The 26,089-nt window shown below is 42.8% G+C and overlaps 1 protein-coding gene across 5 annotated transcripts in view; it reads left to right on the top strand.

The window, feature by feature from the left end:
- Positions 1–26,089, top strand: part of MCF2L2 (MCF.2 cell line derived transforming sequence-like 2) — a 237,004-nt gene that overhangs the window by 22,575 nt on the left and 188,340 nt on the right. For all 5 annotated transcript variants that reach the window (XR_004349619.1, XR_004349618.1, XM_032629983.1 and 2 more), the window contains exons 2-3: positions 8,880–8,963; positions 18,853–18,967. Coding sequence is in view for 3 of the 5 variants with exons in the window: in XM_032629983.1 (XP_032485874.1) it covers positions 8,880–8,963; positions 18,853–18,967 (199 nt within the window). In the remaining 2 variants the exon portion in view is untranslated. The remainder of the gene's footprint in view (positions 1–8,879; positions 8,964–18,852; positions 18,968–26,089) is intronic.

Below are 26,089 nucleotides of genomic sequence, written 5' to 3'. Positions count from 1 at the left end.
ACAGCGGGTAATTTTCCAGTTGCCCGTAACAGGTATACGCCCTAACCGCCACAATGAACAAACAACTATAACGGCCAGAAGGTGGGACAAAAGTTCCTAAGCCAATGAATTCAAAAGTCACCACATTTACCCAATCATTGTGAGAATATACCCGCCCTATGAGTAAATAAACCTATAAAAAGTATGCGATTCCGCTTTTAGGGGTTCCCCATCGGCCTCCTGCGTGAGGTTCAGGGAACCCCGGTGCATCGGCTCCTAATAAACCTCTTGCGTGTTGCAGCGGCTCTCGACTCTTGGCGGTTCTTGGGCGAGTTGGAATCCCTCGTAGACCGTTTGGGTCTAACATTTGGGGGCTCGTCCGGGATCCCCACTCGCCCCCGGGTCACAAGAACATCGGGAGTCGGAGGTATCAGGTAGGCTCGAGCCCAATTGTCTGTTTGTTTGTCGTTTGTTTGTTGCTAGCCGCCATTAGGAAAAAGCCGTGCGAACCGGCTTGCTGTGGAATCTGTATTGGACTCCTGGCTAGGCAGACGTGCCGAAAGCTGGTGTCCACGGGCCCCGGGGGACGCCCTGGTGGTCCATCTGGAAGGAGAAACAAATTTTGTCTCCCCTTCATCTGGTTCTGGCAGGTTATATAAGCTGCCATCTGAATTTGAGTTGGTTTCGGGTTTAAGTTCGCGGCGGCTGGTTCTGGCAGGTTATATAAGCTGCCATCTGAATTTGAGTTGGTTTCGGGTTTAAGTTCGCGGCGGCAATATCAATGTGTGTCTTTTGAAATTTTATTGTTTTTCTGTACTATTATCTTTCTTTTGACGGACGACAATGGGACAAACTATGACGACTCCTCTTTCTCTTACCCTAAGCCACTGGACCGAAGTTAGGGCTAGGGCCCACAACCTTTCGGTAGAAGTAAGGAAAGGAAAATGGCAAACGCTGTGTACCTCTGAGTGGCCTACATTTCAGACAGGGTGGCCACCCGAAGGATCTTTTTTGTTAGATAAGGTTGGGCTAGTCAAGTCTAGGGTCTTTAACACAGGACCCCACGGACACCCAGACCAGATACCATATATCTTGGTCTGGGAAGATCTAGTTCTCTCCCCGCCTCCGTGGGTCCGGCCCTTTGTTTCCTCAACAGGCACGTCTGCATGCGCTCCAGCACAATCGGAGATATTGGCCCTGAAGAAAACCCCAGACACGGAAAAGTCATCTGCTGCCCCGGACCCGCCAAAGGCGATATATCCTGACCTGCAGTCTGATTTGCTTCTTCTAGATTCCCCACCTCCTTATCCTCCGGCCCTAAATCCCATGTCGCCCCTAGGACCCCCAGCTTCACAACCCTCCGCACCAGTAGGGCCACCTGTTATGGCGGAAAGGGGGGTCCCTCGGCGGGCACCAGAAGCCGGAGGGCTGTTTCCCCGGATTCTACTGCTTTACCCCTTAGAGAATATGGCCCCCCCGATAACCACGGGAATAGGCCCCTTCAATACTGGCCCTTTTCCTCTGCAGATCTTTATAATTGGAAGATGCATAACCCTACTTTCTCTGAAAACCCACAGGCTCTTACTGCTCTAATAGAGCCTCTTGTCTTCTCCCACCAACCCACCTGGGATGATTGTCAACAGCTCCTCCAGACTCTCCTCACAACTGAGGAGAGGCAACGGGTTCTCCTGGAGGCTAGAAAGAATGTGTTAGGTGCCAATGGACAACCTACCCAGTTGCCTAATGAGATTGATGCCGGTTTTCCACTCGTCAGGCCGAATTGGGACTTTAATACCCTGGAAGGTAAGGAGCACCTGAAAATGTATCGCCAGGCTCTGGTGGCGGGTCTCCATGGAGCGGCCAGGCGCCCCACGAATTTGGCTAAGGTAAGAGAGGTAACTCAGGGGCCCCAGGAATCGCCAACCGTGTTCCTAGAACGCTTAATGGAGGCTTTTAGACGATTCACTCCTTATGATCCAACCTCTGAGGAACATAAGGCCACCATAGCAATGGCCTTTATTGACCAGGCGGCCCCTGATATTAGAAAGAAGTTACAAAGGCTGGATGGCCTACAAGGTTTCTCCCTTCAGGACTTAGTAAAAGAGGCAGATAAGGTATATAATAAGAGGGAGACAGAAGAAGAAAGAGAAGAAAGAAAGCAGAAGGAACAAGAGGCTCCTGAGGTAAGATGAGATAAGAGGCAAGAAAGACATTTGAGTAAGATACTGGCCACTGTAGTCAGAGGAGGAAACAGTAGAGACAGAAATAGACAGGAAGGGCGAACAACGGATAGAAGGCGGCCATTAGACAAGGACCAATGTGCCTACTGTAAAGAAAAAGGTCATTGGGCAAGAGAATGCCCTAAAAAAAAGGAACGGGGGAAGGATCACTAAGCCTTTTCATCTGTACGTGGCCGAGAATAAAGGTATTGCAAAGGGAGTACTAACTCAGAAACTGGGCCCCTGGAATTGCCCGGTTGCGTACCTATCAAAGAAATTGGATCCTGTGGCAGCAGGATGGCCCGCCTGTTTAAAAATAATCGCCGCGGTGGCCGCTTTGGTCAAAGATGCTGACAAACTGACTTTGGGGCAGAACCTAACGATAACAGCCCCCCATGCATTAGAAAGTGTAATTCGCCAGCCACCCGACATTTGCCAGGATGACTCATTACCAAGCCCTGCTGTTAAACTCAGATCGTATTAAGTTTACCTCAGCCACAGGACTCAACCCGGCCACCTTGCTACCCGACCCTGACCTGGAAAGCACTACCGTCATCCATGATTGTCAGGAAGTACTGGCTGCAGCACACGGTAGCAGACCAGACTTGATGGATCAGCCCCTCCCCAACGCCGACGTTACCTGGTTTACTGACGGAAGCAGTTTCCTAGAGGAAGGTAAGCGTCGGGCGGGAGCAGCCGTGGTAGACGGGAAAGAGGTCATCTGGGCAGCCACATTACCGCAAGGGACATCGGCCCAACGGGCTGAACTAATCGCCATGACTAGAGCATTGGAACTAGCAGAAAACAAAAAGGTAAACATCTATACGGACAGTAGATACGCATTTGCTACCGCCCAGGTCCATGGGGCCATTTACCAACAAAGAGGGTTGCTCACCTCGGCGGGCAAAGAAATTAAAAACAAAGAAGAAATAGTGGCACTGCTAGCTGCCCTCATGCTCCCCACTAAAGTCAGCATCATTCATTGCCCCGGACACCAGAAGGACAATACCCCGGTGACAAGAGGCAACAACATGGCAGATAGGGTGGCACGAGAAGTGGCTCTACGGGAAATCATACTAGAACTATCAGATGAGAGTCCTGGGAAACCAAATGATAGGGGAACAATTACCCCAGCCATAACTAAAGGAACATTATCTCCTCAACAAGCAAAATCCATGCTACAACAGATTCACAGATGGACACACTTGGGAACCAAAAAGATGGTGTCCCTACTACACAAGACAGGTTATGATACCCCTGGACTAACTAAATTAGCTGAGCAGATTGCACGAGAGTGCATTCCATGCCAACAGGTAAACTCCCATAAAGGAAAACTTGAGGTCGGAAAAAGGCTCAGAGGAGACCGCCCAGGAGCCTATTGGGAGGTCGACTTCACTGAAATACGCCCTGGAAGGAAAATATTAAGTCCTGACTGCCAGAATAACACTGACTTATATGCTAGGCTGTTGGGACTCCAGTTGGTCCAAAAGGAGGTGTGGTCCCAGCTGGCAGAGGCTTACCGACCAGGAACACCAGCAGAGGCTCATCCCTTCCAAGTCGGAGATTCCGTGTACGTCCGTCGGCACCGAACCCAGACTCTAGAGCCTCGGTGGAAAGGACCATACATCGTCCTGCTCACCACCCCCACGGCTATAAAGGTAGACGGCATCGCTGCGTGGATCCACGCTTCACACGTGAAGGCCGCACCAGCATCTGCAACATCGGAATGGCGAGCCCAAAAGACCAGCAACCCGCTCAAGCTCAAGCTTCTGCGATCATCAGATTTATAACTTTAACTTTGTTACCCCTACTGACTGTGAGTAATTTTAGTCCTCACCTGCCCCAGCATTTAACCTGGCAGGTAATTTCCCAAACTGGAGATGTAATATGGTCTGTTAGCAATATCGCTCCCCCATGGACCTGGTGGCCAAACCTTTTTCCTGATGTTTGTAAACTGGCCATAGGGGCTCCCGGTTGGGATTTAGAAGACTATTATGATCAACATAATGTTCCAAAAACTTTAACAACTAGAGCTGATTCCTCCGGAAAGGGTTGCAAAAACGGGATTCGGAGGACTGGGCTCAGAGCTCCTGCTTTCTACATATGCCCCGGGTTCCATCGCCACAGGTCCCTTAATTATAAATGTGGAGGAACTGAAAACTTTTATTGCAAAAGCTGGGGATATGAAACCACAGGAGACACCTATTGGAAGCCCACCTCTGGCTGGGACTATATTAAGGTGACAGCCAATTATACACACCCAACCAACCCCTTAACTTATAGGCCTGAATGTACTAAATGGTGCCATTCCCTTAAGATCTCTTTTAGTGAACCAGGAAAAAAAGATAAAAAACTGGATAAATGGCCATTCATGGGGAATCAGGTTTTATAAAGAAGGATATAATGATGGATTACTAATGACCATCAAACTAAAAATTGAAACCCCTACTCCAGTTCCTATAAGCCCCAACCCTGAGATAGGGCACTCTTCGCTACCTTTGGTCCCTCCCACAGCGTTACCAGAGATAAGAAACCAAACTTCTGAGCCAAAAGGAATAACAATCAAGCCCAAGACCCCCCGGGACCGAATGCTCTCATTGGTCCAGGCGGCTTTTGAGGTTTTAAATGCCACAAACCCGGAGGCTACCAAATCATGTTGGCTTTGCTATGCTGCTCCTCCCCCTTATTATGATGCTATAGGATATAATTCTAATTATAATAATGTTAACACTCCAGATCAATGTCGATGGAAACAAGAAGGAAATAGTAAATTGACCCTGGCCTCAGTATTAGGAAACGGTACATGTGTAGGAACGCCCCCCTCGTCCCACCGACATCTTTGTGCCAATTTAAGCCTCCCACAGGGCTCAGGGTATCTCCTCCCTCCTCCGGATGGATGGTGGGCATGTAACACAGGATTGACCCCCTGCATTTCTTTAGAGGTCCTTAAAGCTTCAACCGATTTTTGTGTGTTAGTTCAGCTGGTCCCCAGACTCATTTATCATTCAGATTCATCCTTTCTAGATGAATATGAGGGCAGAGGAAGGTTTAAGAGGGAACCCATAACACTCACCCTGGCTGTACTCCTAGGACTAGAAATGGCAGCCGGGGTAGGAACGGGTACAACAGCCCTCATCCAACAACCCCACTATTATGATGCCTTAAGGCAAGCTGTAGATGTTGACCTCCGGGCATTAGAAAGTTCCATAACTCAGTTAAAAGAATCCCTCACCTCGCTTTCAGAGGTGGTAATGCAAAACAGGAGGGGATTAGATCTGCTGTTCCTTAAGGAGGGCGGACTATGTGCTGCACTAAAAGAAGAATGCTGTTTTTATACTGATCATTCTGGGGCTATTACCAAAACTATGGACAAACTTAGGGAGCGCCTGGACAAAAGACAACAGGAAAGGGAAAATCAAAAAGGATGGTTTCAATCATGGTTTGATAAATCTCCCTGGCTTACTACTTTAGTTTCCACCTTGTTAGGGCCCCTCATTATTTTATTGTTGCTTTTAACTTTTGGACCATGAATTCTGAATCGCCTGATAGCCTTTATTAGAGAACGCATTAGTACGGTACAAGTTTTAATGCTAAGGCAACAATACCAAAACTCGCAAAAAAAAAACTGAAATTCCATGATTGAAATTAGTTACAAAAAAAAAAAGGGGGGAATGTGGGGCCTTTAGGGACTTTCCACCCCCTCACTTGTTCCCGTAAACCAATTCTTCTCCCTATTGTGCGCCACTCCTTCTCCCTATCGAAACCAATTCTTGGAGTTTTTCAGTTGACGGGGACTTGCCAGACAGCGGGTAATTTTCCAGTTGCCCGTAACAGGTATACGCCCTAACCGCCACAATGAACAAACAACTATAACGGCCAGAAGGTGGGACAAAAGTTCCTAAGCCAATGAATTCAAAAGTCACCACATTTACCCAATCATTGTGAGAATATACCCGCCCTATGAGTAAATAAACCTATAAAAAGTATGCGATTCCGCTTTTAGGGGTTCCCCATCGGCCTCCTGCGTGAGGTTCAGGGAACCCCGGTGCATCGGCTCCTAATAAACCTCTTGCGTGTTGCAGCGGCTCTCGACTCTTGGCGGTTCTTGGGCGAGTTGGAATCCCTCGTAGACCGTTTGGGTCTAACACATCACTGAGGCTGAACTGCGCATGGCCCACAGGTTTCAGGCATCACTAAAAGCTGGGTGTGTCTGAGGTCATCTCCGTGCACTGAGTCAGTGCCGAGTCTGAGAAACCCTCATGCTCTGTTGCAGCTGGCCAGGTTGGGTCATGAGGTTCCTTCACTGGGAAGTCTTCAAGGATAACCATGTCACTCCCTGGCTGGGGGCCAGGCTGTCTCAGCAAAATCTGGGCCAAAGGCAAACCAGCTCATTTCTATTCTTGGAAAAACAAATTGTAGATTTTAGTCCTGTTCCTTTGGTAACCGCAGGAGGCAGGTGAAAATGTCTCTGTTGGAAGGTTGGACAATCCTCCACAGATTCCCAAGATGAGAGACACTAGTCAACGTCTCGGGTGGTAGAAGCCAATGCTCCTCAAGGCCAAGGGTCTAGAAACTCCATCACGTTTGCCCTCTTAGAGTCAAGTGATCCAGGGCTGACCCAGGCTCCACACTTAAATCATTGTGTGACCACAGGCAAGGTCACAATCTCTCCGTTTCTTCATTTAAAAACTAAGATGGGACCGGGGGTGGGGGGGGTGGGGGTGGGGGTGGGGGGATGGTTAGCTTAACTCACTTCTGTTGTTTCTTTCAGATCTTACCTCTTTAATTTAAAATGTTTACTTTAAAGCACATCTCAAATATTGAGGTACAATAACAATAAATTGCATCTTATGATATTGGTTTTTCTTTGGGGTCATTGTCCCTTAAATAGACTCCCTCAGGTATGGAAAAATAATAAACCAGGTGTATTTTTGAGTATGCCACTTTCCCAGACCCCTGGGAGATTGTGTTCTGAAAAACTCTTCAGTTACATAACTCCTGTTTCTGCTTAAGCTTTCTATTTTCTTGTCTATTTGTAATTTAAATTTTATTATGGAAAATTTGAAACATATGCGAAAGAATTTTATAGTGAACTGCCAAGGGCCCATCAACCAGTTTCAACAATTATCTGCATTTTTGTCAATCTGGTTTCATCTCCCCCAACCCCCGCCCGCTATTTCCTGCTCCCTGTATGTTTTTGGCAGAAGGGGATTCTGGAATATTTTTAAGCAGATCTCAGACTTCATATCTTTTTACTGTTAGGGACTTTACTTTGTGTATCTAACAGAGAAGGCCCTTCTTTTTTCGTAAAATATAACTACAGTGTCATCATTGTATACAGGCAGGTTGTAAGAGGCAACACCTGTAGCAGTGATACAGGGGTCTTTGAATTTGTAGTGAATTCACAGTGGAAAGTCCTTTCCTCCAGAAAAAGTGGTAGCATTCACTGAAAAGCGTCTTGGGGTTTGAGCGGCACTTGCCCCACCCCTTAGGAGACTTTCAGAAAGCAAATATAGGCAAGGTCTTTCCAGAGTGATGAATGTAACTAGCGTTTACTTAGCACCTACTATGTACATCACCATATGCATCGTCTCCTGCAACCTTTACACCAAAGCTGAGAAGTGGAAACCAAGGCTCTGGGAGGAGCTTCCCAAATATTACTTTCTGATTGATCAATATTAGAATATCACATTAACCTGGCTGCATGCCAAAACAATAGGTGATACCTGTTTTGCATCAGCGTTACAAGGCTATTTGGTTTGTACCTTAATCTAACCTGATGTTTAACAGCTGTAGAAACAATAACTAGTTCATTTTTTGAGGTTCCCTGGCAAATAGTTAAATGAGGATAATAATATTGTAGGCAGAGGGAGCATGAAAATTCCTTCCCCTTCCCAGACCAGGCTAAGAGATGCCACTCAGTCTTCTCCCCCCTCTCTTTAGTACCCTTTCCCCAAATGGATAGAATGCAAATCTTAGTGCTTATAAATCACTCGTTGTGGTTAGAGGACATTTGCAGGTTTGTGCTTGAAAGGTTTGAATTTTTGCTTTGGGAACCTGTAACCTTTTATTCAGTAAGGAGCATCTTTATTTAGCAAAATGGAGTGTGCTTCGTTAAACATGTTTGGCAGTGGGAAGAGGCTCCTTGAAGTATTCTGGAAGGGGAAAAAAAAAGGAATGGAGGTGACTAAGAGAAAGACAGAAAGGAAGAAAGTGAGGGAAGGAATAAAAACAAAAGAACCTTCATAAGTCCCAGATTGATTTTCGGACCCAGTTTGAGACGAACTCTGGTAACTTACATTGTTTGTGTTTAAAATGTCCTTCTGCAGACCCAAAGGAATGGGCAGATCTCTAAGCACTTCCCTTGGTAATGAGACCATCCTAGCAGGTTTACTGTGAAGCTACTGAAGCTTAAGCTTCAGGGCCTCTTCCTTGCACTGACCCCTCCCAGAACCTTGGGAGAGGCACTAGAAATGTCCCGTGCTCATGTGTGTAAGTGTCAAACCACACAAAACCCAGATCCATCGCTGCTTCAGGAATTGAGTTCTCAAGAGAATAATGTGCCCATAACCATATCTTGGTAAATTCCAGACTTCCCTAGTAGTGGAACTTCCCTTTCTTCCTTTAAATTCTCTTTATATTTTGCAAGGATTTAACCTCATTTGTGTTTCATTTGTACAGATGAAATTATGCAGCAGGAAATCAGGCCCTTGGTGGCAGTGGATATAATTGAACAACTTCACAGACAATTTGCCATTCTTTCAGGTAAGGGGCAAATTCATTTGCATTTCTAGATTTTGTTGGGAGGTCTTGCTGGGAGGGCCCAGCCTCTTGAACTTGATTAACATTATGCTCAAGTCTCAGTCATCCCTTAAGCCTCACCCAGGACTAGAATGAACTGAGGAATATTGAGTGGGAGGAGGGTGGCATCTCATAGATGTTACTTCGTTTGCTGTTGGGTGAAATTTGATCTTTCCCAAGGGAGTACATTTCTTTGAGGTTGTAAAGAACAGAGCTGAAAAGATTTTGAGGAAGGAAAAAGAAATAACTCCTGGGCTTCCCCGGTGGTGCAGTGGTTGAGTGTCCGCCTGCCGTTGCAGGGGACACGGGTTCGTGCCCCGGTCCAGGAAGATCCCATGTGCCGCGGAGCGGCTGGGCCCGTGAGCCATGGCCGCTGAGCCTGCGCGTCCGGAGCCTGTGCTCCGCAACAGGAGAGGCCACAACAATGAGAGGTCCGCATACCGCAAAAAAAAGAGAAATAACTATTGACATTAGCTGTCACCATGATGTTCTTCCAATATTCTTGTTGGATGTTCTACCAAGATCCAACCTTAAGAGAGTCTTGGTTTTAAGGGCTCATGAATAGTGCTGAGGTTATTTGTTCTCTGAGAGATTTGTCTTTTACTCTTAGCTCTTATGGATCTAATTTTTTTTTTAAAAGCTCCGTAAAATACAGGGTTCTCATTTTAAAAATTTCTGCCTGCATTGCTAATGCTTAGAACAGAGGCCGAAGCATAATACATGCTGAGGTTGAAATTATCCAAGTCCTCCTGCTTTGTCCTGTGAGGCTCCCCACATCCCCAGTCTAGGCACCACTGTCTTGACCCTGGTGGGAGTGCCTAGCCAGGCTCCTGCAGGTGAAGAGTCATAGCTTCCCACAGTGAACCTAGGATAGGGCACAACAAAAGGCAGCATGGGAAACTGTCTCTGGGTTTCTGGCAACTGCTGCTATGGCCCTATGTCACAGAAGGCCCAAGGCCAGCATGCATTAAGGTCTCGAATGGATAATGGGGTGGGTTGGGTGGATTCCTATAGTCTTACACCAAAACTCTAATGCCTCAACTCGGAACGTGATTCTGGCATATAAGATTGCACAATGACTCATCTGGGGGAGAAGTCCATTGACTGACTGATACATTTAAATATCCAAAGTTATCTCTCTGAGTAATATTGAGGCATTTCTTTCTATGCTTATTTCTTAGAGGCAGTATAGTGAAAATCATAAACTGGTGCCAGACAGCCCTAGATACGGGTTTAGGTTCTGCTATTGACTGTGTCATGTTGGGTAATTTACTTGTCTAAGCTTCACTCTCCTCACTTGTGTAATGAATGGGATCATCATAATTTTGAGGATTAAAGACATAATGTATGAAAAGTGCTTAGTATTGCAACTGCCAACTAAATGTTTGCTCTTTTTTCCTGATATATTTCAATCCATAAAAATGTTTATTTTAATCCATAAAAATGTTATTTTATGAACCATCTAGGTTCATATTTCAACACAATTTGTGTTTTAAAGTATGTAACTGAAAAATAATTTTCAGTATGACAGCGTTTTTATAAGGGACCAAAACCATACAGTGAATATAGTGTATAATGCCACAGTTAAGTCAGGAATAGAGGTAATTGTCACTGTTTAATGCAGAACATAGAACTGAAAACTCACACTGGACCAAGAGGACACCTCTGCTTTAGGAAAGGCAGTTTGTGGCAAAGACAGTCCTTTCATTCCTGAGCTTCTTTTGTCAGCTTGTTGCCTCAAGTTTGACCTTCTTATGAGAGAGAAGCACGGATTAGCTGTGATAGCATTTGCAACACTACAAGTCAGGAATATTGTCAGCAGCCATGGGGTTCTCCGAGTCAGCACTTTTTTGGAATCAGCGGTCCTGCTTTGCATCTTTAACTGTCCCTCTTCACCTGGCAGAGGCAGCAAATGTCAGCAGCAAGGCTATCGTGGGGGCCTGTGTAGCTGTAGTTGTAAAACAGAAATATCTGCAATTAGGTCTTTTCCCATGGCTGTGGCAGTCCAGCTGTGGCATCTGCTCTGAGTCACAGCCGTTTTCCTTGTCCTGATTCAGACAAGCAGGGTGAAGATGTTCCAGCTGCAGACTTTTCTATAGATTCCACTGAGATCTGGAGAGAGCCAGAGGCCCTATCAGCCAGGCATGCTGGGAAAGAGAGGATGGAACCTTTTTCTCAGTGAAGCCCCAGGTGCTTGGCCTGCTGTGTTTTGTGAGTGTGCTCCCCTGGCTGGTGGAAGAACAGGGCTCATTGCGTGATGCCTGACCCAGATTTGTGGCCAGATGGTTTGAAGCCTCTGGATGGCGAGGCCAGTGAGCAGGGCCATCAGCAGGAATTGGATAGTGACCAGGGCTAGGGTATCTGGTGGCTCTGACCTTGGAAGACAACTTGCATGTTCCCAATGAACTTGGGATATTTCTAAGTTCATGGCTTAGCTAGGAAACAAGAGAATATAATCAGGTTGGTGTGATGCAAACACTCTAGGCTTTGGACTCAGACCATCTAGGTTCATATTTCAACACAATTAGTAGGTTGCTCTGAACAGGGTTTCTCATCTGTAAAGTGGGTTGTTTTAAGGATAGTGCTTAGCACAGTATCTGGCTACCAGAGAACTTAGCCTATAGGACATGTCTGTTTGTTTTTTAAAGTATATAACAAGAGGTCTGGAGGTAGAAATTCTTGGTATTTGATGAGTGGCTCAACAACATTTAGGCTGGCATCTTTGTGATTCTCTTGATGTTTCTCTTGTTTTTAAAGTCTTGACCCCAAGATGGTTACTACAGCTCCAGACATCAAGTCTGTGTCCAAAGCAGGAAGAAGGAAAAGGAGCAGTGATGGTTTCTTCTGTTCGTTTTGCCAAGAGAGCAATAACTTTCCTAGAAGTTCTTGGTAGACTTCTGCTTATGTCTCATTCCAGAACTATGTGATGTAGCCATTCCTAGCAGCAAGGGAGTCTGAGAAGGCAAACGTTTAGCTTTTTAGCCACCACAGTAGAAAGTGGTCAGGGAAGAGGGAGATTGGGAATAAATTAGCTGTTTACCAGTGTCTGCCATAATGCCTTTCCTTTAATTATGAGGAATTATCCTTTTATTTTTCTTTTAATAGTTATTTTCCCTCTTGGAATTACTGCCTGAATTTCTCTCTCTTTCTGTCTCTCTCTCTCTGTCTCTGACTCTCTCTCTCTCAACACCTTTAATCCTTTTAGAAATAATTAATAATGAAGGCATCAAGTACTCTTAGGCTTGTGGAGTCCGACATCTGCCAGCATTTGCACAACAATGGAGCCCAGATTTGGTAGAGGTGGAGTTCCTGGGGGCACATGGGCAGTTCTCACCTGAAACAATGGAGAATGTCAAACCAAGGAAGTGAGCAGAGTTAAAACCGGTATCTAAGTCAGAGATGACAGACTTGAGCTCACCTCCTCTCACGAAAACACCAAAATCACAGCTAACCAAAACACCAAAATCACAGCTAACCGCTGAACAACCATCAACAAAAAAGACTGGAACCTGCTAAGTGAGGGATGGAGCTAGTAACTTGGCACCTGGGAAATGAGAACCACTGCTAGAAAGAAGGTCTAGAGCAGTGCTGTTTAATAGAAATATAATGTGACCCACATATGTACTTTTTTTTTTTTTTTTTTGCGGTACGCGGGCCTCTCCCGTTGCGGAGCACAGGCTCCGGACGCGCAGGCTCAGCGGCCATGGCTCACGGGCCCAGCCGCTCCGTGGCATGTGGGATCTTCCCAGACCGGGGCACGAACCCGTGTCCCCTGCATCGGCAGGCGGACTCTCAACCACTGCACCACCAGGGAAGCTCCCACATATGTACTTTTAAATTTTGTGGTAACCATATTAAGGAGGCAAAAAGGAACACAGGAAATTAATTTTATTTATTTATTTATTTAATTTTTTGAGCATTAAACATTTATTTAATGTTTTCAAAATTATTTAATTACATTAGGAAAGAATAAGTAGGATAAAGAGGCAGATGTGGGATTATAGAATGCATCATTATATGCACATATAATGAAAAATTACTGGACATATATAACATAATCCCAACATTAGCAGAAGTTATCTATGGCCAGTTTATATTGTTCCTTACACATTTCCATATTTAGTTTTTCTTCACAATAATTTTAATCCCTTTTAAAATAATAGCAGGAGGAAGCATTCTCTGAAGGCTTACACACTTCAATAATATGTTTTTTAGGTTAGGCTGATGTTGGTTACAACAAATTCCCAGCCCCCTGACTCATGATTCTTTTATTTATTTATCTTTTCTAGGAAAACAATTTTAATAATTTTATTTAACCTGGTATAGCTAAAATATTGTTCCAACATATGATCAGTATTCAAAATTATTAATAAGGTATTTTACTTTTTTGTACTAAGTCTTAGAAATCTGTTGATAGTTTGTATTTCCCACTTACAGCACACCTCAGTTTGGACTGGTCACATGTCAAGGACTCAGCAGCCACATGTGTCTAGTGGCTATTGTATTGGGAAGTGCAGGCTACAGAAATGATTCTCAGTCACATGGGACCAAATGCCTCTTTTTTAAAAATTTTTAAAATAAATTTATTTATTTATTTTTGGCTGCATTGGGTCTTCGTTGCTGTGTGGGCTTTCCCTAGTTGTGACCAGCGGGGGCTACTCTTTGTTGCGGTGCGCAGGCTTCTCATTGCGGTAGCTTCTTTTGTTGCGGAGCATGGGCTCTAGGTGCACGCGGGCTTCAGTAGTTGTGGCACGTGGGCTTCAATAGTTGTGGCTCATGGGCTCTAGAGTGCAGGCTCAGTAGTTGTGGCGCACAGGCTTAGTTGCTCCGCAGCATGTGGTATCTTCCTGGAGCAGGGATCGAACCTGTGTCCCCTGCATTGGCAGGCGGATTCTTAACCACTGCGCCACCAGGGAAGTCCCAAATGCCTCTTTTTTTATAACAAATAATTTGTATTGCCCCTCACCATCCTGAAATGAAATGTATAGATACTGTAGTAATCTGCATTAGTTAGGGTGGGATAAAGAGCTATAACAAATAGACTCCGAAGTGTATGTACAGTGGCTCAAATGAACACAGTAGAAATTTAGTTCTTACTCTTGAAAACAGTCCAGCATGTATGTTCAGCATGTATGTATATTCAGCATGTATGTATGGTCAGCAGACAACTTTTCTTCACGTTCATGAATGAAGCCTCCTTTCACTTTGTGACTCTTACTGATATTATCCATTTTGTGTCTTTCTTATTAGCTGCATCCAGGAAGCAGACAGGGAAAGACAGCATACCACTTCTTAAAAGCCTCGGCTCAGTAAGAGTACGCACGACATTCCATTGACTTGAACCCAGCTCAGTCATGTGGATACACTTAACTGCAAAGGAAGCTGGGAAATATAGTTTAGCTGTGTGCCCAGAGGGTGAACAGCCACCCTCTACTTATTTATGCATATACTTAAAAAAATTAAAAAATTAAATGTAAAGGAGAGTTGTAATGTGAAGGAGAAAGAAAAGGAAACAATAGTAAAATAATATGTATTTCAATATGTATTTCCAGCTATTCTAGAAAAAATAATGAAGTAGTCAGGTGCTTGCCCCTGTACATGGAGTCACCATGAATGTAGCAGGTACAAATGCTGGGATGTGGTATGGGTGACCAGACATCCTGAGTGGGCTTACTGTAGTAGTTTTCTAAAATAATGAACAGTTGTTGACAAAGTTCTGAACAAGGTGGTAAAGTATTATCTTCCGTCAACTTATAGGGTTGTTGCAGTTTCTGGAAAATTCAGTATATTTTTGAAACACTTTAAAAATATTTTATGATTTGTGACAGCATGGGTGGACCTTGAGGGCATTATGCTACGGGAAATGTCAGACAGAGAAAGACAAATACTTTATGATCTTACCTAGATGTGGAACCTAAAAACTGAGCTCATAGGAGGAGAGAACAGGTTGGTGGTTATCAAAGGTGGGTGTGGAGTGGGGAAAATGGGTAAAGGTGGTTAAAAGGTACAGACTTCCAGATATAAAATAAATAAGTTCTGGGGATATAATGTATAGCATGGTGACTGTAGTTAATAATACTGTATATTTGAAAATTGCCAAGAGAGTAGATCTTAAAAGTTTTCACCACAAGAAAAAAAATTGTAACTATGTGAGGTGATGGATGTTAATAACTGAAATCAATTTTGTACACCTTAGACCAATACAATGTTGTATGTCAATTATATCTCAATAAAACTGGAAAAATATTTTTAAACACTTTATGACTGTATGTAAAACAAAGAGTCTAGGATCAGATATATAAATGTATTTTTTAACATACTGAGTTTCTGGTAAGACATTTGGAAATCAAACAAGATGTGAGACAATTCTTTATTACATAGGTCAGATTATTTAGTATCCCAGGCCCTGAGATTTCAGGTGCCTCCCAGTGAGTGGTGCTCCCATTTTCCCAGCTAAAGTCAGTTCTTTTGGGGAAGAGAAAGGGAAAATAGACACTGGGAGGCAAATAGCAGTAACCACTTCACTCTCTCTCCCACTGTTGCTCTTCACCATCTTCCTATAGGATTTCCCAGTGTTCCAAATTCTCCTCTAAATGATGCAAGTCTTTATGCCAGCCAACACCCAGATCCTTATGGGAATGGTCTTATGTACCTCAAGCCCTTGCTAGTGTTTTCTGCAGTAAAGCTAGCATTTAATGTATAGGCAGAAATAATACCAGGAGGAGTGATGTTTATTTTATTAAGTCACCACTGTACAATACTTAGTTCCAAGGAGTCTGGTTTTCTTTACCTTCCTTGCATAGGGCTTCTTTGCACAATCTTTCTTCCTTTTGCATTTCCACGTTTCCTCGCAAGGTGGCACTGAATGCCTCGTTGTGGATGGAGGCTCAGCTTTGTTTCCTTGGTGCTTCTGTCTCTAAGACTAACAGACTAAAGTTCAACAGCACGTGGTGTCCCCAGTTAACCTCGGGTCTCTCTGGTGTTCAGTATCAGTATTAACTAAGATATGAGAAAACTACCCATCTTTCTCCATTTAGGCATGAATACCTTTCATTATAGTTAATGAAAAGGTTAAATCATGAAATGGTATAATCATATATCCTTATGAATATTTTACAGTGTTTTGGTTCCTTGAAATATTTTAGCCATTCTCTCGGCAAGTATTGTTTGTACAATTTAGTACAGTGTTACAATGCATCTAAATTTAGCCTTACCCGAGATGTAACTTTTCTTAATTCACATTTCTCTGAAGCTTCCTATGATTGTGAAACTAGAAAGAGGAATAATATTTATTAGTTGAAAACTGATAGTATCCTGATCTAAATTGTTTTCAGTCAACATAACGAGGCAACTCAATCTTGTCAAACAACTAATCTGCAGGTATCTTTTTTTAAATTTAAAATAAGTATACAGGATTTAAGAGGCATTTCCGGAGAAGAATGAATGGTCATCCAGACAAATATCACAGTGATGGACTCACGTTAACAATACTTATAAGAGACTTGTGTAGAAAAACCACAATGCTGACTTACTCTTTACATGATACAAATATTCGTGTTTGCTCAGTAGCGCATTCTCTCCCTTGAAACAAATTTACATGGAACAGCAGAGTATAAGCAGAAGATACCAGGTGTGGACTCAGAGCAGCAGAGTGGATTGGATGATCCTAATGGCGGTGTCATCAGGTAGACTGGAGACATGGCCTGGATACTCAAGGTTGTGGGCCAGGACCCTCTCTCCTTAGAATAGCTGCCTGCCTTTGCTTCTCTGAGTCTCCCTTTTCCATAGTTTCTTCATTGATCTCACACCCTCAGTAATCATGCAGTCCTCATTAAACCACACCCTGCACTGATGCCTCTTTCGTTAGATACGTGGAATACGTGTGGTCATTTGTAGTTAACTTCACTTGGGAGCCGTGTTCCACTGAAAGTAGCCTCCCTCCACGGGCATAGCCTGGAAGGTGCTCCCAACACTTCAGCTCATGTCCCTCTGCCTAGTGCACAAGCGCTCCAACTTTCTTAGTCCTCCGTGCCTTAGCAGCTCAGTCATTTTTTCATGGCCCTTTTTGGCCAAAAGCAATACCTAACAGTCAAAACAACTTAAGTCTATATGTCCTGACAACTTAGTAGCTGTTTGAAAAAATAAATACACACAGTTGAAAGAAAAAGTAATATTTAACTTTCATTCTTAGAGAACCACAATTATCTCAAACCTTGGAATCAGTCTAGACATCACCACCTGCATTTCCTGTTCCACATTGATTTTCATACTGCACTTGCTGTTTTTTTTTAATTAAAATTTTTAAAAATTTATTTTTTATTTATTTATTTTTGGCTGCATTGGGTCTTCGTTGCTGTGCGTGGGCCTTCTATAGCTGTGGCGAGCGGGGGCTACTCTTTGTTGCCGTGTGCGGGCTTCTCATTGCGGTGGCTTCTCTTGTTGTGGAGCATGTGCTCTAGGCGCTCAGGCTTCAGTAGTTGTAGCACGCGGGCTCAGTAGTTGTGGCTCACGGGCTTTAGAGCGCAGGCTCAGTAGTTGTGGTGGACAGGCTTAGTTGCTCCGTGGCATGTGGGATCTTCCCAGACCAGGGCTCGAACCCGTGTCCCCTGCATTGGCAGGCGGATTCTTAACCACTGCACCACCAGGGAAGCCCTGCACTTGCTTTTTATCCCAACAGCCACCAAACCTCCAACTTCCCAAAGATGCAATGCCATTCAAAAGAATACCGCACAGTTTAATATTGAAATTCCGAACTACCTCAAGCTAGTAGCAAGCAAGGCATCTGACAGATGCCAATTATTGCTGTTTTTCCCCCAAATTTAAAATATTCATGGTGGTTTTGTGAGTTCACTGTGGTTCCCTGTTTGGGAACCATGGGGCTGGAACATAGTCATGTGGGTACATCTAGGGGCAAAGAGATTGAGAAATATAATCTGCTTAATTTAATCTGGTGGCCTCTGCTCCAATGACTTAAATATTTGAATATTAATTTTATACTTTTGTTCTCACAGGGTTGTCTTATATTGCCTTGTAAGAGTTACTGAAGGGCAGCTGATTATTGCCTCCTTGTAAGAATAATAACCGTAATAATGGTTACCATTTATTGGGCACTTATATAATAATAAACACTCTGCTAAAGTGCTTTTCATATATGTTCTCACTTAATCCTCACAGTACCTTTTGAGGTAGGTACAGGTAATATGCCTATGACATAGATACATATGTATATATAAGGAAACTTGTATTTAAGTGTCTTGCTTAAAATCACATAGAGATTCAGTGGTAAAGCAGAATTTGAACAAGCCTGTCTGATTTTAGAGCCAACTCTCTCTCTCTCTGTTTTTTTTTTTTTTTTGGCCATGCCGTGCTGCATGCAGGATCTTAGTTCCCTGACCAGGGAGTGAACCTTTGTCCCGGGCAGTGGAAGTGGGAAGTGCAGCGTCCTAACTACTGGGCCGCCAGGGAATTCCTTAGAGCCAGCTCTCTTAACCACCATGCTCTTTCATCTTTGATATTTACTAACTACAAAAATAAAGAGCAATATTATGTATTTGTGTTGGCATTATTTACTATTCTACCTATGCTAAAAATATTTAAATCAGTGTTATCTTTTATACAGTAACTATCTTCAAAGGATTCAAAAATTGAATTCTCACAACACCCTGAGCAAGCATGAAGGAGAGAGACTTGTTCGAAATAGTTCAGTGTCAACCTTCCTGCATTCTGCTCTGAAATAATACAGACAGAAAAGGGGGTGGCCAATGCACATCTCGGTATTAATTGAAGTCCCTTACCTGCAGAGGTGTGATGTGAAACATTTTGCTAACATCTTGACCACCTGTTTTTGTTGCAGGAGGCCGAGGGAAAGATGGTGCACCCATCATCACTTTTCCAGAGTTTGTGGGGTTTAAACACATCCCAGATGAGGACTTTCTGAATGTCATGACCTACCTCACCAGCGTCCCCAGGTGAGCTGAACACAGTGCCCTGCTGCCTTCCTCGTCACTGGCTTTGTCCTGAATTTCCCATGTGGAAGGGCTGGGCTGAGATGGAATCTTCCCTGAGCAGAGCTCACACTGGCATATAACTTAGCCAGTTTTGCTTATCCATCAGTCACAGACAAGGGACGTGGAAAGAGACTAGAAAACAAAGTTACACGAGTATCGGTTTTGCTTATGGTGTGCACATACGCAGTACTTAATAAACATTGTTGAGTGAATGAAAAATTGATTGAATCGCTAATGCTGCTCTTGTTCCTTCAGGTTCATTGCTCTAGATTAAGGTGATTCTGGCTTCCTGGGGCCTGTCGTCTCAGACACCTGGCCGCTGCTCAGGGAGGTCAAGCCATGTTAGGAGTTATTGAATTTATCTCCCTCAAATAAGGAATTCAGGAGTAGATTTTATAGTTGTCATTGTCAGATGAAGAAACTAAGTCACAGAGCAAGGAAACTAAAAGTCCAGGAATAAAAACTGTGCCTAAAGCTGAGACCAAAACAGAGATGTTTTTGGGCATCTGCTACTTCCCCCTCTCTGGCCCAGGTCTCACATATTTATGCCACTTAAGTCAATAAATAGCCAGATCTCCAAGGGATGGAGTGTGGTACAGAGTTCATACTGGTGACAAACATTTTATAGACATAGATGGAGCTGGGCGTGGGGTCCAAACCCAATTCTCCCAGAAAGCAGACTTGGCCAGGAAAGGCCCTACCCTCCATGGGTCTGTATTGCTTAGGATACCGTCTGTTACTTAAGTGTTTTGTGGTTAGGAGTCTACACAACAGCCAGAGGTGTGCTGTTTTGCTTGCTTTCCATCTGCCTTATATGATTTAGAGGTAAACACCTGCTCTGTGATTGAAAGGCCACCTGGAGTCTGATCCCACCTGCAGAGATTAGGAAGTTGATTAGTTTGGTTTAACCAAACCCACTCTTTTTTTGTTTTTTGTTTTTATTTTTTTGTTTTTTACCCTTCTTACTTCTTCTTCAGAGAAAGCTATGGATTTATTTTTAATGTACTTCTTCAAAATTCAGTACTTACATTTCACTATTTCCCCTGTTCTCTGCCTCTGATCCCGGAATATTGTATGTATTATGCAGACACGAGAGGATTTGGGCTTTGTTGGTTTGAGGGAAGGATGCTGTATATCTCTGGGTTTTGCTTACATGGTTCTGTCTACAGGAACGCCTTTGCCACCCTTCTAGGCCTGGCTAATTCCTGCACCATCATCAGCCCTTTGTCTGATCTCATTTCTTCAAGGAAACTTGCCCTGACCCCAGTTCTGCTCTCACAGACTCTTTATTTCCACAGAACCCAGAGTGTACCCCTTGTATAATGCCACAGTATATGGAAATTATTTCTGCGTCTTCCATTAGACTGTGAACTAGTGAAGAGTAGGGGCCAATGCTTTTTTCCCCCCTTATTTTCTTTTTTTAATTCCTAGCCCAGCACATAGTAGGTTCTCAAAAAGTGATGTTGGTGGAATTTCCAGTTCTGATATAATTCATCTCAATCAAAGCGTATTTGTTATAGGGTGAGAAGCGGGACGCTGCCAGAGAGAGGGGAACCCCACTCCTCACTCCTGCCTTTTCCTCCCAGGGTTATAGGGAGTTGAACTTGGTCTCCCTCTTCGGCTCAATTGCCTACCAAAACATTGACCTGTCCTTCTGTGAGGAGCAGCAAGGAAGAGGGTGAGCAGGGAGGTGGGTAATGGGTGGAAGTGCCTTCTCCCCATTCTCATTATATTTGTTTTAAACTCACTGTCTAATTTTACTGAATCCCCGGATACAGTCATGTGCTAAGTGAAAAGTGTCATTTTCATCTTGTCCTTGCAGCCTTTTCTGAGTCACGCTAAGGACTGGACATTGAGTGCCATGTAACCCAGTGTAGAGAGAAGCATCAAGGGGTAGAAACCCTATCTCACAGGCAAAAAAGATAAGAAAAATCAAGAGGCTACTGTTTAGGCCTGTCTTCCCTTTTCTGCTCTATGCTTCTTGTATAATTTCTTGTGAACTAGGGAGTATTTTCCTTTCCTAGAGTGCAGTTTGTCTCTTGAGAAAGAGTAGTTGTCTGACCAGTTATTCCTCTTTCCTCTTCCTGGCATTTGCTCCTACTTGCTCACTGCCCACCCCTTGTTACTTTCAACATAAAACAGAGACAACAGGTAAGAAGGTCTGAAAGGAGAATTTGACCTAAACTTTGCTTCCCAGTTTGCATTTCAGTTTCCAAAGAATGAAACCACTCCTGTTCCTTTTATGATTCCTATTCATCACAATTTGCATCTTTCTAAATGTTACAGTGGTAACCAGGCACCAGAGCTTTTCCCAGATTGCACAATGTTTTATAGGCAGGTGGAATGACCTACAACAAGAAGGAAGAATTGACACACTAGAAGAGGAGACTGGCAGGATACTCAGGGCAGGGAAAGGAAAGCTCGATGCCTGAAATGAATAAGGATCTCTCATTATGGCTGGGTTGGGTGAGTGCCGTAAGGCTTCCCACGGTAGCTCATTTTTTATCAGATCTTTGCTGAGTGCCATCAGTGTGTAGGGATCTAGGTTAGGTGCCATAAAGGACCAAAAACACCATAAGACAATATCTTGGATCTCAAGAGATTCATCACAGGACTCTGTTGTCATGATATTTTGTGAAATATGCAAAGAAACTGCTATAGGAGCTCGGAAGAGAGAAAAGTCACTTCAGACAGGAAAAAACAAGGAAAGCTTCAAGAATGAAGTGGGCTTAAAGGATGGATAAGATTTCCACAGGTAGATCGGAGAGGGACATTTCAGAGAGAGAGAGAGAACGGGATGGTGTTTAAGAGCTTTGGACACAGGCCAAACTGGATTGAAATCCAGATTCTATGCTCCTCAGCTGTGTCTGGAGCAAATGACTTGGCTTCTATTTCCAACCCCCACTCCACTGCTGGATTTTGAAGTTTTAAATAGAGCTTGTTTGGGGAATTACAGACTATCCAGGTTGCCCAGAGCAGAGTGAAAATCCTTTTCGGATAGCAGTGAGAAATGAGACCTGGATAGACAGTGGGGAACAGACCGGGCAAGGCGTTTTCCACCAAGTTAAGGAGTTTACGCACAGTGAGCAGGACCAGGCCGTTGGAGGTTCTGAGGAGGAAAATGGCAATCAGATTAATTTGGTGGTGGTGTGCAGGATGGATCACAGGTAGTGGGGGAAAGGGGGCAGGGAGACCAATTAAGGGCTTCCGTCCCGGGATAGGTGCAAAGTGAGGAGGGAGTGAGCTGCATGATGGCAGGAGGACTGGACAGAAGGGGATGGACAGGAAGGACAGGCACTGAGGACTGGTGGTTGTGAGGGAAGAGGGAGAATGAGGAACTAATGATGATCCTCAGCTTTAGGAATTGTGTTCACAGTCAGATCTTTTTGCTTTTACATGTCTGGGCACATGGAATTGAGGTCTCATTTGAAAACTGTCTCCAGTGGCTACAGACTGTAGCTGAGTGGCTTGAAAAGGCATTAGTGAAATATTCTGAGCCACAGAGATGGCCAACTATTTTTAAATCACAGTTGTTTTCCGAAAAATCAATATTTGTATAACTAAGCATTTTTTTTTTTTTTTTTTTTTTTTTTGCGGTACGCGGGCCTCTCACTGTTGTGGCCTCCCCTGTTGCGGAGCACAGGCTCCGGACGCGCAGGCTCAGCGGCCATGGCTCACGGGCCCAGCCACTCCGCGGCTTGTGGGATCTTCCCAGACTGGGGCATGAACCCGTGTCCCCTGCATCGGCAGGCAGACTCTCAACCACTGCGCCACCAGGGAAGCCCTAAGCATGCATTTTTATTACCCTATTTCTCTATTCAGTTTCTTTGTTTTACTCATAGTTCTGAGTTCATTACCTGAGAGGGATTGGAGAAAGTACTTTTATTAGATGGTAACAAGAACTATATTTCATAACTGAATTTTATGATTATTTACTATTTCTGAAGGTCTTTTTCTATAATGAATCTGTCCAGAGGCCTATTTAAGTTTGAAGAATTCTTCCATGTCCCTTTTCCTCCCATAAAGCCTGATGAATATTCTTTGAGAAGAGTTGTACCTCTTTTACAATACGCTGTCTGATAGAATGCTGTCGGGCATTTCTACTTTAGGAAGAGAGGGAAGGAGGACAGTGTTATTATTTGACCTGTGAATTATAATGACTTGCTCGTTTGTATTGAAAGACTGAATGGGATTATAGCAACCCGGCAGCTTTAGAAACCAGCCTCGCCAGAGAAGCGAGTTCGATCTGGGCCTTTTACTATTATGAAGACAGTGGAAAAGCCCCTGTTTTTAAGTGGCTTTGAATAGTATTAATAGGAAAGGTGCTGCTATGATTGAGTAGTTAGGATAAGGTATGTTATTTCCTGGACTGGCTATGGAATTGCTCCCCCAAATCAGGAAAATGGAATCGTTCATTTGACTTCTAAGGATAGAGGTTCAGAGTGGGGAGTCTTATTGGGCTGCTGTCTTGCCCAAGGTGGATGGATTTGCTTCACAGCTCTCAGGAAGGATGCCTTCGGAGACCAGACCTTAGGCACCCAACTGAGGCTCAAAATTAGAGAGCACCCCATGGATTTATTATGAATAAATGGTGACAATGGCAAGTAAGTCTTATATACCAGGAGAATTTGAATGGACTATATTAGAAGCCAGAAAAAAATTTTAATATGCCAGATTGCTGGTCTTTGCTATGTAAGAGCCAGGGTGTCTGACATTGTTTCTCCCCAGTAGAATGACCTAGTGTGTATACAACAGCTTTTCTTTGTTCATTTGTTGAAGTGATTGTTTTAGAATACCCATGCTGTATCCTGCCTTTGTGCTATCTATCCTGTACAGAGAGGGGCTCACTTTCCCTTTTCTGATAATTCAGGTTTCTTTAGACATTCAAAACACAGCCTCTTGCTTGAATTTAACAGTGCTAATGATTGTAAATATCTGAAATTTGTTCTTACTCAATGGTATTATCAATTACAAACAAGATAATTGCTCTAGTTCTGTGAAAAATGCCATTGGTATTTTGATAGGGATTGTATTGAATCTGTAGATTGCCTTGGGTAGTATGGTCATTTTAACAATACTAATTCTTCTAATCCATGAACATGGTATATATTTCCATTTGTTTGTGTCATCTTCAATTTCTTTCATCAGTGTCGTATCAATAGTTTTCTGAGTACAGGCCTTTTACCTCCTTAGTTAGATTTATTCCTAGGTATTTTATTCTTTTTGATGCAATTGTAAATGGGATTGTTATCTTAATTTCTATTTCTGATCGTTTATGTTAGTGTATAGAAATGCGACAGATTTCTGTATACTAATTTCATATCCTGCAACTTTACTGAATTCATCGATGAGCCCTAGTAGTTTTCTGGTGGCATCTTTAGATTTTCTGTGTATAGTATCATGTCATCTGCTAACAGTGAGAGTTTTACTTTTTCCTTTCCAATTTTGATTCCTTTAATTTTTTTTTCTTGTTTGATTGCTGGGGCTAGGACTTCCAATATTATGTTGAATAAAAGTGGCAAGAGTGGGCATCCTTATCTTGTTCCTGATCTTAGAAGGAAATGCCTTCAGCTTTTTACCATTGAGTATGATGTTAGCTGTGGCTTTATTTATTTTTTTATATTTATTTTTTATTGAAGTGTAGTTGATTTACAATGTTGTGTTAGTTTCAGGTGTACAGCAAAGTGATTCAGTTATACATATATATATCTATTCTTTTTCAGATTCTTTTCCCTCATAGGTTATTAGAAAATATTGAGTGTAGTTCTCTGTGCTATACAGTAAGCCCTTGTTGGTTATCTGTTTTGTATATAGTAGTGTATACATGTTAATCCCAAACTCCTAATTTATCCCTCCCCCCCCTTTCCCCTTTGGTAACCATAAGTTTGTTTTGTATGTCTGTGGATCTATTCCTGTTTCATAAACAAGTTCATTTGTATCATTTTTTAATATTCCACATATAAGTGATATCATATAATATTTGCCTTTCTCTGTCTGACTTACATCATTTAGTATGATAATCTCTAAATCCATCCATGTAGCTACAAATGGCATTATTTCATTCTTTTTCATGGCTGAGTAATAGTCCATTATATATATATATATATATATATATATATATATATATATATATATATACCACATCTTCTTTATTCATTCATCTGTTGATGGAAATTTAGGTTGGTTCCATGTCTTGGCTATTGTAAATAGTGCTGTAATGAACATTGGGGTGCATGCATCTTTTTGAATTAGAGTTTTGTCTGGATATATGCCCAGGAGTGGGATTGCAGGATCATATGGTAACTCTACTTTTAGTTAGCTGTGGGCTTTATTATGTTGAAGTGTGTTCCCTCTATACCCACTTTGTTGAGAGCTTTTTAATCATAAATGGATGTTGAATTTTGTCAAAAGCTTTTTCTGCATCTATTGAGATGATCATATGATTTTCCTTCTTTAATTTGTTAACGTGGTGTATTACATTGATTGATTTCTGGATATTGAATCATCCTTGCATCCATGGGGTAAATCCCACTTGATCATGGTGTATGACCCTTTTAACGTGTTCTTGAATTTGGTTTGCTAATACTTTGTTGATGATTTTTGCATCTATGTTCATCAGAGATATTAGCCTGTAGTTTTCTTTTTTGGTGACATTTCTGTCTGGTTTTGGTATCAGGGTGATGCTGGCCTCATAGAATGAGTTAGGAAGTATTCCTTCCTCTGCAATTTTTTTGGAATGGTTTGAGAAGGATAGATGTTAACTCTTCTTTAAATGTTTGGTAGAATTCACCTGTGAAATGATCTGGTCCTGGACTTTGTTGTTTCGGGAGTTTTTCTTATTATTGATTCAGTTTTTTTTTTTACTGGTAATTTGTCTGTTTATACTTTGTATTCTTCATTGTTCAGTCTTGGAAGACTGTACAGTTCTAGGAATTTGTCCATTTCTTCTAGGTTGTCCATTTTATTGGCATATAATTGTTTATAGTAATCTCTTATGATAATTTGTATTTCTGTGGTATCTGTTTTAACTTCTTTTTCATTTCTTATTTTATTAATTTAGACCATCTCTTTTTTTCTTGATGA

The sequence above is a fragment of the Phocoena sinus genome, chromosome 4, assembly GCF_008692025.1.
Source record: "Phocoena sinus isolate mPhoSin1 chromosome 4, mPhoSin1.pri, whole genome shotgun sequence".
Lineage (NCBI taxonomy): Eukaryota > Metazoa > Chordata > Mammalia > Artiodactyla > Phocoenidae > Phocoena > Phocoena sinus.
Note: the sequence above shows the minus strand (reverse complement) of the source record. Positions and strands in the feature narration are given on the sequence as shown.